This window comes from Piliocolobus tephrosceles, chromosome 5 (assembly GCF_002776525.5).
Source record: "Piliocolobus tephrosceles isolate RC106 chromosome 5, ASM277652v3, whole genome shotgun sequence".
Taxonomy (NCBI): Eukaryota; Metazoa; Chordata; class Mammalia; order Primates; family Cercopithecidae; genus Piliocolobus; species Piliocolobus tephrosceles.
Genome location: NC_045438.1, coordinates 98,687,957 through 98,705,068, shown reverse-complemented (window position 1 = coordinate 98,705,068; position 17,112 = coordinate 98,687,957). Strand labels below are relative to the sequence as shown.

Sequence of the window (17,112 nt, the reverse complement as noted above, 5' to 3'; positions counted from 1 at the left end):
TCCTCCAGGGTATGGAGAGGACCTCTTCTCAAACGTGGGCATTGGGTCTTATGACCTATAGTCCAACAGGGTAGGCCACAGAATTTTTCTTTTTTTCTTTTCTTATGTTTTGAGACGGAGTCTTGCTCTGTCACCCAGGCTGCAGTGCAGTGGTGCAATCTTGGCTCACTGTAACCTCCGCCTCCCAGGTTCAAGTGATTCTCCTGCCTCAGTCTCCCGAGTAGCTGGGACCACAGGTGCCCACCACCACGCCTGGCTCATTTTTGTATTTTTAGTAGAGACGGGGTTTCGCCATATTGGCCAGGCTGGTCTCGACCTCCTGACCTTGTGATCCGCCCGCCTTGGCCTCTGAAAGTGCTGGGATTACAGGCGTGAGCCACTGTGCCCTGCCACAGAATTTCTTTATGACCAGTTCCAAGACAGAATGGTGGGGGAAGATTCCTCCCTTGGGAGAAAAAGCAGCAGGTGAAGGGAGGGCAGGAGAGGATCAGAGAGATTCTGTTTCCTGAGGTTGCTTCTGAGGCCTAAAGGCGCCCAACATAACAAGAGCTATGGGAGTTATGAGTCAGGAACCATGGAACCATGGATGAAAATCTATATCTATATCTATCTATAAATCACACATTGTTTTCCAGTTTCTTGAGTATTAGAGATATTCTATACACTTGTGATTTACTGTCCCCAGGAGACTTCTGTATTTTTATTTAAGGACTAGAGAAGACGTGTGTATATCTGAGACAAAAGGAAAAGAACAAGGGGAGAGACTGAAGAAGTAAATGAAAGAGGAGCTACTAACTGGGCGTGATAGCACATGCCTGTATAATGCCAGCTACTTGGGAGGCTATGACAGGAGGATCGCTTGAGCTCAGCTTGGGCAGTAAAGCAAGACCCTGTCTCACTTATTTATAAAAAGAAGAATTACTGAAGCAAATCCTTAGAGGAGGTGGGAGAGAGAGAATCAGTGTGGTGTGGGCATATGCTTCAGCAAGAAGGTTTGACCCTATTCAGAGCTAGGAAGGGTAGGTTGATGGCAACAGAGATTTCTGATGCTGTATCCCGTCATAGGCCCAAGTTCCTCGGCTTAGTGGTAGCAGAAATGTGTGTAGAGAAGACGATATAGCTCAAGCAGGATGCAGAAAAGATGTCAAAGAGTCACTGTGGACACTAGGAAATGTCATAAAACTGTCAGATCCAAAAATCAATTCACAAAGGTTTATTTTGATGATTTATAAAGGAAACATTGCTATAGCAATTTAAAGCTATTTACAAATTTAAACATAAATTTACATAAATGTATTCACATCACATTAATCAGTTTTAAAATATTACAGGTAGTGTTGAACACAAAACATAAGCTAAGTTTTAAGTCACATAGGTGCTCTGAAAGCATGCTCAGCAACCACAACCACTGGAGGATGGTCCACTGGAAAAATATGATTTCAGGAACCAGAAGTAAAGATGATTACCCTAGTCTCAGGTGATGTGGCCTTCAAACGTCACTTTAACTTTAAACTGCAACCACAAACTTCGATGAAGACAGACTGAACAAACAGTGAGAATTAATTTAAAAAAAAATTCTCCTGCAGCTTAAAAAACACAGAACAAGCTGGGCACAGTGGCTCATGCCTATAGTCTCAACACTTTGTGAGGCCGAGGCAGGAGGATCGCTTGAAGCCAGGAGTTCAAAACCAGCCTGGGCAACAAAACGAGACCCCATCTCTACAAAATACAAACAAACAAAACACAGCACTTAGAAATGTATACTGTGGTCCATGTGAGAGTAGATTTAAACTAGGATGATCTTATTTGTGATGGACTGGGCATCGCACTTTTTTTTTTTTTTTTTTTTGAGATGGAGTCTCACTCCATCGCCCAGGCTGGAGCACAGTAGTGCGATCTTGGCTCACTGCAACCTCCACCTCCTGGGTTCAAGTGATTCTCCTACCTCAGCCTCCTGAGTATCTGGGATAACAGGCACCCGCAACCACACCCAGCTAATTGTTTGTATTTTTAGTAGAGACGGGGTTTCACCATGCTGGCCAGGCTGGTCTTGAACTCCTGATCTCGTGATTCGACCACCTCGGCCTCCCAAAGTATTGGGATTACAGACGTAAGCCACCGTGCCCGGCTGCTTCGCACTTTTCTTTTACAGGTTGCATGCCAGCCGATATTCCTCTGTGCTGGGAAGGGAAAGTCTGAGGATGTATCGAGACCACAGCAGTGGATCTTGCCTACTCAGGGAAAGTCTGAGGATGTATCAAGACCACAGCAGTGGATCCTGCCTACTCAGGGCTTTATCTACACATTACATTAATAGCCCCTCAGAGGAAAGGCACCAGCCGAAGAGTTGACACTGGCTCTGGGCTTGGATGCTGCCTCTGATAAATGCTGGGCACTCTGACCCTGAAGCCAGGGAGGGAGTGCCTGGCAGCTGCCTGGGTACACTCCCCTCAGTCTAATTGCCAGGCCAAATTATACAGTGGATGACAGCTCCACGGAGATGCTAAAGTTTGAGATCTAAGTGTCACAGAGACCTGACAATTTTTATTAGGAAAGTGAACAACAGGTGTTTATCAATACCTGAGAATTATCATCTAGTTTAATTAAGCAAAGGTATTCAGAGCTCTGTTTCAGCTCATTCCCTTAAGTATGGCCCTAAAAAATCAACGGAACTGTCCTACTTCATGTTGCCCGACTTGCAGGCAGGTATGTGAACCTAAAGTAGAAGTCCTAACATATATATTATTCACAATTAAATACGGTTCATTTTATTAATCTGGCAACTAGTGATACTTCATGATTACAGGCCTTAAAAATCTAATACAAGTACAATTAAAAAGACATAGAATGCTTACACAATACCGAAGGCACTTTGAGGTTACATGATACATAAAAATACATTAATAGAGGCAGGATTATTTATTGGTTCCTTCAGTGTCTGTGTCCATGGTGATCATCAAGAGCCCAGTTTTGTACTTCACCTTTGGCGAATAGTGTAAAGAAAATGGCACCAAAAACGTTAATAGCAGCAGCAATATAGAACACGGTTTGCCATTCTCCAACAGTGTTCTATAAAGAAAGAAAAAAATGCGAGTGAAATAAAATTTTGTTTGTAGTTCACTTCATTAAAAAGATGATGTCACAAGACTGTTAAAACAGCCACATTATTCATAAAAGCCCCATCCCTGAAACAACCCAAATGTCCACCAGCAGTAGGACAGTGGTATAAGTTGTTCAATGGAATACGGTATAGCAATGAGAATGGGCTACAACATCATAAATACAGCTCACAAACAAAATGTGAAGCAAAAGAAGCCAGACAAAAAGGGTACATACTAAATGATTCCATTTATATAAAGCTCAAAGTCAGACCATACTAATCTATGGGGTTAAAAGTTGGGAGAGTGGTTCCTCTTGCTGAGGGTGAAGGAAAAATAGCAGGAAGTGGTACCTGGGATCTTACTGAGGGAGGTAATACTCTGTTTCTTGATTGGGTGCTGGTTACACAGCTGTATTAACTTTGTGGAAATTCATCTAGCTGTACACTTTAGATTTGTGCATTTATTTATTTTTGTTTTTATTTTTGAGACAGAGTCTCACTCTGTCACCCAGGCTGGAATGCAGTGGCGCAATCTCGGCTCACTGCAGCCTCCACTTCCTGGGCTGAGGCAGTCCTCCCAACTCAGCTTTCCAAGGAGCTGGGATTAAAGGTGCATGCTACCGTGCCTGGCTAATTTTCTTTGCTTTTTTTTTTTTTTTTTAAGTAGAGATGGGGTTTTGCCATGTTTCCCAGGCTGGTCTTGAACTCCTGGGCTCAAGTGATCTGCTCGCCTCAGCCTCCCACAGTGATGGTATTACAGGTGTAAGTCACCACGCCTGGCCTGGCTTTGTGCATTTAAAAAAAGTTATACTTCAATAAAAAGTTTACTGAAGATAGATAGATATACTTCAATAAAAAGTGTACTGGTATGTCCCCGAATCATGCCTGACTAACGCTAACACTAAGAAAGTTTTATGCCTGTGCACGGTCTCCCAGGGTCTTAGGTGAAAGGTGTCAGGTGGATCAAGTAAATATGGTTAAGATGAACTCAAGTTCAGCTCTGAGGATCTGTGACATCAGAGAGAGACCTGGCAAGTATACAAGATCTTGAATGGCACACAAAGCAGGATATAACATGGGATCTGTCAGTAAGACAACTGTTCAGTATATAATCCAATCCTGTGGCATAAAAATATCAGACAGTTATCCAAATTTCTGGGTCATGTGACCACCTTTAACAACCATTTTTTGGATTTTTTCAATTTCAGTCTAACCAGAGTGGTGACTATATTTGCAGCATTAAAACACATACACACACACACGGCCGGGCGCGGTGGCTCATGCCTGTAATCCCAGCACTTTGGGAGGCCGAGGCGGGTGGATCACGAGGTCAGGAGATTGAGACCATCCTGGCTAACATGGTGAAACCCTGTCTCTCTCTATACTAAAAATACAAAAAATGAGCTGGGTGTGGTGGCGGGCGCCTGTAGTTGCAGCTACTCAAGAGGCTGAGGCAGGAGAATGGTGTGAACCCGGGAGGCGGAGCTTGCAGTGAGTGGAGATTGCACCACTGCACTCCAGCCTGGGCAACGGAGCGAGACTCCATCTCACAAAAAAGAAAAAAAAAAAAAAAACCGGCTGGGTGTGGTGGCTCATGCCTGTAATCCCTGCACTTTGGGAGGCCGAGGTGGCTGGATCACCTGAGGTCAGGAGTTCAAGGCCAGCGTGGCCAATGTGGTGAGACCCTGTCTCTACTAAAAATACAAAAATTAGCCAGGTGTGGTGGCAGGCGCCTGTAATCCCAGTTACTTGGGAGGCTGAGGCAGGAGAATTGCTTGAACCCAGGAGGCGGAGGTTGCGGTGAGCTGAGGTCATGCCATTGCACTCCAGCCTGGGGAACAAGAGCGAAACTCTGTCTCAAAAAAAACAAAACAAACAAAAAAAAAACGAGGCTGGGCGCAGTGGCTTGTGCCTGTAATCCCAGCACTTTGGGAGGCCGAGGTGGGCAGATCACGACATTGGGAGATAGAGACCATCCTGGCTAACAAGGTGAAACCCCATCTCTACTAAAAATACAAAAAATTAGCCAGGTGTGTTGGCCGACACCTGTAATCCCAGCTACCTGGGAGGCTGAGGCAGGAGAATGGCGTGAACCCGGGAAGCGGAGTTTGCAGTGAGCCGAGATCGTGCCATTGCACTCCAGCCTGGGTGACAGAGTGAGACTCCGTCTCACAAAAAACAAACAAACAAACAAACAAACAAACAAACAAACAAACAAGTAGGCCAGGCATGGTGGATGCCTGTAATCCCAGCACTTTGGGAGGCCAAGGTAGGTGGATACCTTGAGCCCAGGAGTTTGAGACCAGCGTGGGCGAGGTGGTGAAACTGTATCTCTACAAAAAATGGAAAAATTAGCCGGACATGGTGGTGCACACCTGTAGTCCCAGCTACTTGGGAGGCTGAGGTAAGAAGATCACCTGAGCCTGGGGAGGTTGAGGCTACAGTGAGCCATGATCGCGCCACTGCACTCTAGTCTGGGCGATGGAGACCCTGTCTCAAAAAACAAACAAACCCAAACAAGCAGTAGAACTAGCAATGAGGAAGAGAAAGAGAAGGCACTGGGAAGCCAGTAGGAGGTCATTTATTTGGGAAAACAGGAGAAATGTGCAGAAAGAAACACCCTGTGGTGTATAACCTGTGGTAGTTATACTTGTCTGAGATGAATGCATTTTAGTGAAAAAAAGTCTTAGATACTCATCTTAAATTCTGGAGAGCAATCAGTCAATAATTACATCTTATACCAGAAAAATGTTTGAAACAGCTTCTTAGGATTACTAAGACAAAGCTGCCCTGTGTGGTCTCTGGGATAAAATAATACTTCAGTGTTATCTGAAGGCAATGAGTGAACTTAAAATCAATCATTGTACTAGAAGTCTCACACAGCTCCTAGTTTGTTTTTTAACAAAAATTCCACCAGTTTTTAGAGAATACTGTTTTGTTTATAACAACATCGAACCTCAGACACACTTTGAATTTTAATTATTGCATTATTTATTTATATGCTGACTCATGCTACAAAGTTTTTGAGGCAGTGCTCATTCCATAAAGTAAGAAATTACAGGCTAGGCATGGTGGTTCACGCCTGATATCCCAGCACTTTGGGAGGCTGAGGCGGGTGGATCATTTGAGGTCAGGAGTTCGAGACCAGCCTGGCCAACATGGTGAAACCCCATCTGTATTAAAAATACAAAAATTAGCCGGGTGTGGTGGCACTTGCCTGTAGTCCTAGCTACTTGGGAGGCTGAGGCAGGAGAATCGTTTGAACCCGGGGGGCGAAGGTTGCAGTGAGCTGAGATCACGCCACTGCCCTCCAACCTGGGGGACGAGTGAGACTTCGTCTCAAAAACAAAAACAAAACCAAAACAAAAAAAAAAAAAGAAGAAGAAAGAAATTATAATTGTGAAGGCAAGTGTGTGCTTTTCCTTTTTTAAAATAATAAACTTTAGAGTTTTCTTTGGCCAGGTGCGGTGGCTCACTCCTATAATCCCAGCACTTTGGAGGTCGAGGCAGGTGGATTACCTGAGGTTGGGAGTTTGAAACCAGCCTGACCAACATGGAGAAGCTCCATCTCTATTAAAAATACAAAATTAGCTGGGTGTGGTGGCGCATGCCTGTAATCCCAGCTATTCGGGAGGCTGAGGCAGGAGAATCGCTGGAACCTGGGAGGCAGAGGTTGTGGTGAGCTGAGATTGCGCTATTGCACTCCAGCCTGGGCAACAAGAGTGAAACTCCGTCTCAAAACACACACACACACACACACACACACACACACACACACACAAACCAAAAACAAAAATTAGCTGGGCATGGTGGTGGGTGCCTGTAGTCCCAGCTACTCAGGAGGCTGAGGCAGGAGAATCGCTTGAACTTGGGTGGCAGAGGTTGCAGTGAGCTGAGACTGCACCACTGTACTCCAGACTGGGTAACAGAGTGCAACTCCATCTCGAAAAAAATAAAATAAAATAAAATAAGTTTTATTTATTTATTTATTTGAGACAGGGTCTCCTGCTGTCACCCAGGCTGGAGTGCAGAGGCATGATCATAGGTCACTACAGCCTCAAACCCCTGGGCTCATGCATCCTCCTGCTTTAGCCTTCTAAGTAGCTGGGACTACAGGTGCAAACCACACCCAGCTAAAACAGCGATATCTTTTTAACAGCATTAAACAAATGCTATAACATATCCCAAATCAAACGCAGTTCCCACTTGTAAACATAAAAGACTTTAATTCCGGAATCCATATTTCCCTAGCAGAAGTGCTGGCATTATCAGTAAGTGAAATTAACACATGGTAGTGTGCTGACTTAGGTTCTGGTGTTGCCACCCCACTCCATGAGGACAAGGACAATGTTAAACATTTTGGACATGTCTATATTGAGACACAGAACTTTAGGAAAAGCATTTCTACAACATTCCTTTTTATTAAGTGAGAGGAAATAGTAACAGGGAGGTACTGCATCACTTAAGGAATTAGAAACGGTAGATGTGGAGAAGAAATAGGAACACTATTTGTGGGGAACACATATATGTCTGAAATCAGTATATTTGGTAATAAGAAAGTCTGTAAGTATGTCCTGGAATTCTGTTTTGTTTTTTTTTTTTTTTTTGAGAAGGACTGTGGCTGTGTTGCCAGACTGGAGTGCAGTGGCGATATCGGCTCATTGCAACCTCCGCCTCCTGGGTTCGAGCAATTCTCATGCCTCAGCCTCCTGAGTAGCTGGGACTACAGAAGCCTGCCACCACACCTGGCTAATTTTTGTATTTCTAGTAGAGACAGGGTTTCACCATGTTGGCCAGGATGGTCTTGATCTCCTGACTCTGCGATCCGCCTGCCTCAGCCTCCCAAAGTGCTGGGATTACAGGCGTGAGCCACTGTGCCCGGCCGTATGTCCTGAAATTCTAAGGATTACACATGGCGTTAATTTTATCACAGAGACAAAAGAGAAAATTACCTCTTTCAGAGGTTTGAGTTAGCCTCTTAAAGAATACCTTATATACCTTTTTTGAAGGTTAGAAAATCAAAGTTGAAAGGCACCTTTGAGGCCTTATTTATTTTTTTATTTATTTTGAGACAGAGTTTCGCTCTTGTCATCCAGGCTGGAATGCAATGGCATGCTGTCAGCTCACTGCAACCTCCACCTCCCAGGTTCAAGTGATTCTTCTGCCTGAGCCTCCCAAATAGCTGGGATTATAGGTGCAAGCCACAAAGTCTGGCTACTTTTTTGTATTTTTAGTAGAGATGGGGTTTCACCATGTTGGCCAGGCTGGTCTCACACTCCTGACCTCAGGTGATCTGCCTGCCTCGGCCTCCCAATGTGCTGGGATTACAGGTGTGAGCCACTGTGCCTGGCCATGTATCTAGCATATTAATAAGCACCTAAGAAATGCCTGTTGAATAAATGTTTGACTGTTTCAGGGGTTACTAACCCTTAAGGTGGCTCATTCCATAAAGTAACAGCTTTGAACAAAGAATTTTCCCAAAGTCTCTTTATAACTTCTCTCAATCTGTCTTTGTGGAACTGCTGAGAATAAGTCTCCATCTTACATTTAGTAGCCTTTCAAATATGTGAAGACACCTTTTATGTCTTCCCAAATTTTCTGGTCCCCTAAACATTCTCAGTTATTTCAACTTTTCCTCATTAATCCTCACATGACTTCCTGATACCTCGCCTTCATGGGCCTACTTTTTGAATAATTTTACACTGTCAATTTTTATTTGTTCAAATCAAAAACAAAAATTATTTGTCTAGTATAATATCACAACTTTTTTTGAGATGGGGTCTCACTGTGTCACCCAGGCTGGAGTTCAATGGCATGGTCTCGGCTTACTGCAACCTCCGCCTCCCGGGTTCAAGGGATTCTCCCGCCTCAGCTTCCCGAGTAGGGGACTACAGGCACGTGCCACCACACCTGGCTAATTTTTGTATTTTGAGTAGAGAAGGGGTTTCACCATGTTGGCGAGGCTGGTGTTGAACTCCCGACCTTGTGATCTGCCTGCTTTGGCCTCCCAAAGTGCTGGGATTACAGGCATAAGCCACCATGCCAGGCCAATATCAAAACTTTTAACTACTTGTGTGGTTTCAGCTACGTCTTCATTTGACTTAGTTCTATTGTTCTGTCTAAAATCCAAAAAGTGTTCTTTGAAAATATACTTTCCCATCCATTAAGGCATTTAGCTTTCTGTTGCTAAAAAGAATTTCATAAGAACATTTAGAATTTTACAGTTAATTGAAATACACTGAACTTTGACACAGATGTGCAGCTCCAAAACCTTTCCAGTTTACAAGTAAATTATCTACTTACATCAGGGGTCAGACTTTTAGCAATGACGGGCCCAACCATTCCTGGAATAGTGGCAAATGTATTTGTGATGCCCAGAAGGATACCAGCATACCTGCAGAAACATTTTCATAGAAGTTTATTATTGTGCTACACATTTAAACAGCTTCATTCTTTCCTTCTTTTTTTTGAGACAGAGTCTCACTCTGTGGCCCAGGCTGGAGGGCAGTGGCATGATCTCAGCTCACTGCAGCCTCTGCCTCCTGGGTTCAAGCGTGCCTTAGCCTCCTGAGTAGCAGGGACTACAGGCATGCACCATCATGCTGGGCTAGTTTTGTATTTTTAGTAGAGCCGGGGTTTCACCATGTTGGCCAGGCTGGTCTCAAGCTCCTGACCTCAAATGATCTGCCTGCCTCAGGCTCCCAAAGTGCTGGGATTACAAGTGTAAACCACCGCACCTGGCCGCTTCTTTCAATAGACAGCTATTCTGCTCCAGGTTGTGTTCTTGTGAAATTTTATGTCTAAATAAAATGTCCTATTGAAATGGGATTTTATATTCAGCTGGTGAAAAACTTGCATTTCAATAGTTAAGTAGCATTTTAACATTACATAGAGGAACACAGCCATGGAAATAACCCCTTTTATAATGATATAGGAAAGTTCTGAGATATCATTTTCATACAGAAAGCATGGCATGTCTAGCTTAAAGTTTTTTAAGTTAAAAAAAGTTTATTTCCTGATTTGAAAATTCAATTGTAATTAATTTTTGAAAATCAATAAGAAAAAAGAAAAAATAAGTAAAATTACCTATAATCCTATAATTTTTCCTCATAGAGATAATCAACATTAACATTTTTGTAATATCCCAATTATTTTTTGCTATCTGTATATATTTCAAGTATATTATTATAGACATGAGATCACATAAAACATACAATTTACTTGTTCCATTAATTTGCTTTTTTTTTGAGATGGAGTCTCTGTTGCCCAGGCTGGAGTACAGTGGCGCAATCTCGGCTCATTGCAACCTCCGCCTCCCGGGTTCAAGTGATTCTTCTGCTTCAGCTTCCTGAGTAGCTGGGACTACACGCGCATGCCATGTAGGTCAGGCTGGTCTCGAACTCCTGATCTCAGGTGATCCACCTGCCTCAGCCTCCCAAAGTGCTGGGATTACAGGTGTGAGCCACTGTACCTGGCCCAATCATTCATTTTTAAAATTGCTGCCTCTTTTTTGTTTTTTGGAGACAGAGTTTCGCTCGTTACCCCGACTGGAGTGCAATGGCATGATCTCGGCTCACTGCAACTTCCACCTTCCCAGTTCAAGTGATTCTCCTGCCTCAGCCTCCTGAGTAGCTGGGATTACAGGCAGGCACCACCATACCTGGGTAATTTTGTATTTTTAGTAGAAACGGGGTTTCACCATGTTGGTCAGGCTGGTCTCGAACTCCTGACCTCAGGTGATCTGCCCACCTCGGCCTCCTATAGTGCTGGGATTATAGGTGTAGTCCACTGCACTTGGCCTAAAATTGCTGTCTCTTTACTAGGATGTTTGTCCTGTATATATTCATGAATTCTGGACTGTGAAGATTGTATCTCTTAGGTATCATTTAGCATAATCTTATACCTCCTGTATTTCCTGTACACTGATAGTTTCTAGACTCTAAATCCTAGGGGGTTCATTAGATTTAGGTTTAATGTTTTTGGTAAAACAAACAAACAAATAAAAAAACACTTAAAGGTGGTGGAGGAGTTCAGTTAAAAAAATTCAGCTTGCCGGGCGCGGTGGCTCAAGCCTGTAATCCCAGCACTTTGGGAGGCCGAGACGGGCGGATCACGAGGTCAGGAGATCGAGACCATCCTGGCTAACACGGTGAAACCCCGTCTCTACTAAAAATACAAAAAAAACTAGCCGGGCGAGGTGGCGGGCGCCTGTAGTCCCAGCTACTCCGGAGGCTGAGGCAGGAGAATGGCATAAACCCGGGAGGCAGAGCTTGCAGTGAGCTGAGATCCGGCCACTGCACTCCAGTCCCGGTGACAGAGCGAGACTCCGCCTCTAAAAAAAAAAAAAAAAAAAAAAAAAAAAAAATTCAGCTTAACTAATTTGGTTATGTATAAAGATCACAAAGTTTTATGTTCAAAACTTGTGCATACACACAACACTATAACAAAACCATGAGGCAAAGATCTTTTTGGCTTATCCCCTTTAGGGAGTGTATCTAAATTAACCAAGCTTGGCAGAGCCTCTCTTTTTTTTTTTTTCTTTTTAAACCATTAACACCTTGGCAGTAAGAGGAGTCAACGGCAATGCTGCCAGCCTTTCCAGTGACAGATATTAAGTGCAGACGAATGCCGTGAAATTCTAAATGTCAGCAACAAGAAGCTCATTCAAGTACTTATATTTCACTTGGCCAGGACAGGCCATGAAAGATTGATGACTACTTGGAAGAAAACAAGTTGTATGGACTCAGTCTGGAGTTTGTGCTGTTGGAATACTATTGGAATTAATAGCGAATCCGGGCAACAAAATTACCATAGAAAAATCTCTGTTTTGGGGCTAGGTGTGGTGGTGCATGCCTGTAATCCCAGCATTTTGGGAGGCCGAGGTGGGTGAATTGCTTGAGCCCAGGAGTTTGAGACCAGCCTGGGCAACACAGTGAAACCCTCTCTCTACAAAAAATAAAAACACACACACAAAAATTAGCTGGGTGTGGTGGCTCATGCTGTAGACCCGCTACTCAGGAGGCTGAGGTGGGAGGATTGCAGGAGGATTGCTTTAGACTGCAGTGAGCCGTGATCTTGCTACTGCACTCCAGCCTGGGTGACAGGGGCTGACCCTGTCTCAAAAAATAATTAATTAATGAAATAAAATCTCTATCTCAGTCTATAGAAGTAAAGGCCTATAAAATCCAAGTACACATTTATATGTTAATAGGAATATTATTTATTGGAAAACCTTGTATCTATTTACTTTTTATTGGAAAACCTTATATCAGACATGTTTATAAGGGTTTTATATATCATATTATATCATTTTAATTATAAAATCAACCCCATGAGGTAGGATTATTTTCATTTTTTAAATTTTAAAATTTTATTAATTTTTTTAGAGATGGGGGTCTTGCTATATTGCCCAGCCAGGTCTTGAACTGCTGGGTCCAAGTGATCATCCTACCTTGGCCTTCCAAAATCTTGGGATTACAGGCGAGAGCCACTGCAACCAGCTGGATTATCTTCATTTTACAGATAAAAAAACCCCATAAAATGTCACCCAATTTGTCTGATTCTGAATCAGTACTTAATATTATAATGTTATAATCTACAATGCTACCTTGTTAAAAAACAAAACAAAACAAAAAAAAAACACTAATCACTGGAACCAATCTGTAGGAAAGATAAATTTTCTCATGCTTCACTTTTCACCACAAGCCCTGGTGTTAAATGCTTGTTTATGGTCCTCGAGTGCTCCTGTTCTAACTAGTAGAGTGTGATACTGAATGGGCCCTCATTGTTACCACAACAAAAAGCAACTATGAAAAACATAAGATATGTAACCTCCAATAAGATATGTAGCCACATAGCCAAGACTCCCACAACTAGAAATAACTGGTGTGCTTTGAACCAAGAAATCCCAGTTGGAAAAGAAAAACTAAAAAGCTCATCTGAAGAGCTGAATCAAAATATAAGAAAGTTATCCTTTGAGCTAGAACCGCGAGGTTTAAACACACACACACGCACACACACACACTAAGGGAGATAAATAATTTCGGTTTTGGGCTGAACCCAAGAGGCGGTGGTTGTGGTGAGCCGAGATCGCAGCATTGCACTCCAGCCTGGGCAACAAGAGCGAAAATCCATCTCAGAAACAAAACAAACAACAAATAATAATAATAATTTTGACTTTGATGAGATTTATTTATTTATTTAATTTTTTTGAGACTGAGTTTTGCTCTGTAGCCCAGGCTGGAGTGCAGTAGCACAATCTCTGCTCACTGCAACCTCCGAACTACCGGGTTCAAGCAATTCTCATGCTTCAGCTTCTTGAGTAGCTGGGATTATAGTTGCCCGCCACCACACCTAGATAAGTTTTTAGTTTTAGTAGAGATGGGGTTTCACCATGTTGGCCAGGCTGGTCTGGAGCTCCTGACCTCAAACAATCCACCCACCTCAGCCTCCCAAAGTGCGGGGATTACAGGCGTGAGCCGCCATGCCTGGCCTACTTCCATTTGAATAGTTGTGTCTCAGTCAGCTGAGAACAAGTACAGCAGTCCTCATTATCTGAGGCATAAAGGCACTTGCTTACCATCCTCCCAACTGCTACAACTATTTGCTGGCATCATTTATGTTACTAAAACTGTTTAGCTTCTTATGATATCTAGATAAATGTCTTTTTTGGCTTATAAGACTCATAAGATTTCAGAGTTGGACCTGGGTCTTTAAGATGTAGACTTCAACCATCCATCTGATGCTTGAAGCTCAGGCACGGGATTCCACCTGCTGCCTGTCCAGCATTATACTTCATGACATGAAGCACCATTCTCCAGGCCAGCTTAAGCTTACACAGATGCCAGCAGGAATCACGTTACTTTCATGTTTGTGTCTTCAACATCTGGTACAGTGCCTGGCACAGTGTTTCTCAAATGACTAGATCTGTTAATCAGCATGCTATTACACTGAAATTTAGTAGTGACAAATTTATCTAATTGTACATCCAATTCATCTTTCTCCACCTTGTCCAAAAGGGTATCTATCATAGGAGACCTGGCTGAAGTCCTGACATATCAAATCTATTATATTTTCTTTATTCTATTAGGCTAAAAATTACATTGAGAAATTAGACCGTTTTGCCATTTTGGCTCTTAGTGACCTAGTGGTGGCACTTTAGTGGTCAGCATTTTCCTTTCTGAAAGCACACCAATCATCACTTTAATATTTTACTTGGATTGATCTGTGACCCTGGTCACCACACCTGACTCAAAGTTAGCCAGAAAACAATTACATTTATTGCATTATATGCAAATACATTTATTGCATTATGAGCAAAGTATTCTGTGTGTGCTCTATTTAATCTTCACAATGATCTTACTAGGTAGGTACCATGGATATTTGTTTTTTTTTTCTATTTTCATCTTTTGACAATAGTGCTAATTTTCTTTCTTTTCTTTTTTTTTTTTTTTGAGATGGAGTTTCACTCTTATCACCCAGGCTGGAGTGCCATGGCTCACTGCAACCTCCACCTCCCAGGTTCAAGTGCTTTTCTGCCTCATCCTCCCAAGTAGCTGGGATTACAGGTTCTACCACCCCCCCTGGCTAATTTTGTATTTTTAGTAGAGACAGAGTTTCACCATGTTGGCCAGGCTGGTCTTGAACTCCTGACCTCAGGTGATCTGCCCGCCTTGGTCTCCCAAAGTGCTGGGATAACAAGCATGAGCCATTGCACCTGGCCAATCAGAGCTCCAATTTTTATCCAATGATCAAATTTTCTTTCATTGCCAGTTCAAGAGAGCAGGGTTGGGGGCCCTCATCAGATTCCAGAGATTCTGACAAGACTTCAGAAACCTGATGAATCCTAAGCTACCTTTTAGATTTATTAAATGGAGTGGGTGACTTACCACCTTCTTCTGGCTGGATGGCTGCTGAACCAATTTTACGTTCCTTATAATTTTTTTTTTTTTTTTTGAGACGGAGTCTCACTTTGTCACCCAGGCTGGAGCACAGTGGCGCAATCTCAGCTCACAGCAAACTCCACCTCCCAGGTTCAAGCAATTCTACTGCCTCAGCCTCCTGCGTGGCTGGGATTATAGGTGTGTGCTACCATGCCCAGCTAATTTTTGTATTTTTAGTAGAGACAGGGTTTCACCATGTTGGCCAGGCTGATCTCGAACTCCTGACCTCAGGTGATCCACCCACCTCAGCCTCCCAAAGTGTTGGGATTACAGGCGTGAGCCACCGCACCTGGCTCAAAAATGACTCATGTTTATTCACATCTTCATGTGTTATAGTGGATGTTACCGATGGATTCCTCAGCATCCATTCCCACTCTCCACCTCCATCTGTGTAGCAATAATGACGTCTGAGGGGCACTGACCCTTTGACCTGTAACTTTTGGGGTAGGTGCTGATTTTCCTAAAGTCACATGACATTCTCTTGGCCATTGGGGTTGGTTCATGTGACTCAGTTTGGGTCAACCAAAATGAAGCCCAGGACTTATTTCCATGGTTGAGAGAGGAAAAGATCCTTTTCTTTCTGCTTGATGTGAATGAAGAAGCATGTAGTCCTGATTGTTGCTGGCAATCATTTCATTGTGTGATTTTATAAGCAGACCCAGTCTTAGGATAAAACTACTACTGTAAAACACAGACAGTGAGAAAGAAACAATCTGTGGTGATATTAGTAGGCAGCTGGATATCAGCTCTTGCCTGAAGCCTATTATCTCTGGATACAATTAAGTGAATCAATAGATTATGCTGTTCAGCCCAGTTTGAGTTAGTATTTCTATACTTCAACTAAAAACATCCTAAGCGATAACATAGCCTAGAACTATTTCTCAAACTCTCAATTCCCATATCCCTTTGACTATTCGTCAACTCTAGGCTTGACAAAACTTCAAGTCTTGGCCAGGCGCTGTGGCTCACGCCTGTAATCCTAGCACTTTGAGGGGCTGAGGCGGGAAGATCACTTGAGGCCAGGAGACTGAGACCACTCTGGACAAGACAGGAGACCTAATCTCCACAAAATATTTTTTGAAAAATTAACCAGGCATGGTAATGTGTGCCTGTAGTCCCAGCAACTCAGGAGGCTGAGCAGGAAGGATTACTTGATCCCGGGAGTTCAAGGCTACAGTGAACTACAATGGCATCATTGCACTCTAGCCTGGGTGACAGAGTGGAGCTTATCTTAAGAGTATTTATTGAAGGGATAGGAGACTGAGGATTCATAGAAATCAGAAGATTCTGTAGCAGCTCGGGTGTGAAGATTTTGAGGTAGTGAAAAGAGGGTAAAAGTCCATCTGTCTTTTCTCCAAAATAAATTCATATCCATTATTTTTACAAATAAAGTGTATTAAAACTTTTGGGTTAAAATATTTACACAGCTCCCTTATTTACCTTGTCAACTGGCACAAAATGGTTCTAGAAGTATGTGGCTCAAAGAATGTTTCCAGAGAGGTAGCTGTAGAAAGAATTTTGGGCTTAAAAGTAAAAATTTTAGGTTCAAGTTTTGGCTCTATCATTTATTGTATTAGTTGTGTGCTGTAAGATAAATCACTTCTCTTAAGTTTCTTTAGCATTCAAATAGGGCAAAAATACTTCATAGGAATGCTTTAAGGGTAAAATGGATAGTGTTTATGAAAGTGATGTGTAAACTATCAAGTGCTACACAAACATATTTGCACATAGGTAATATAGTTAGACAAATCAATTGGTCTACTCTTTGACATTCATTCATCTGACAAAATGCCTACTGTATGCAAGTGCCATGGTGAGCCCTGAGGACAATAAGGGAGTTTCTGCCTTCACAGAGTTCTAGTCTAGCTGGGTGAACAGACACAGTTATAATAAGTTATTGCAATGTTCTAATGAGAGCACTGTGGACAGAGGTGATGACAGTTAAAAGTTTAAATTTAGAAACAACATCCTGCTTTAATTATTGTGTAAATTAAAATCTTGTAAAGAATTTAAACTCATTCCTATGGTAGTAAAATCCATAGAGGCAGAAAGCAGAATATTGGTTGCCAG

General features: G+C 42.7%; 1 protein-coding gene across 2 annotated transcripts in view; it reads right to left on the bottom strand.

Moving 5' to 3' along the window:
• Positions 1–1,189: 1,189 nt before the first annotated feature.
• The window catches only part of SLC17A5 (solute carrier family 17 member 5), a 60,418-nt gene continuing 44,495 nt past the window's right edge, over positions 1,190–17,112 (bottom strand). Inside the window, exons 10-11 of one of the 2 annotated variants that reach the window (XM_023219250.1) lie at positions 9,404–9,494; positions 1,190–3,069 (exon numbers count right to left, since the gene is read on the bottom strand). In XM_023219250.1, the coding sequence (XP_023075018.1) occupies positions 2,932–3,069; positions 9,404–9,494 (229 nt within the window). In that variant the 3' untranslated portion in view covers positions 1,190–2,931. The remainder of the gene's footprint in view (positions 3,070–9,403; positions 9,495–17,112) is intronic. The other variant, XM_023219251.1, reaches the window with a different exon arrangement.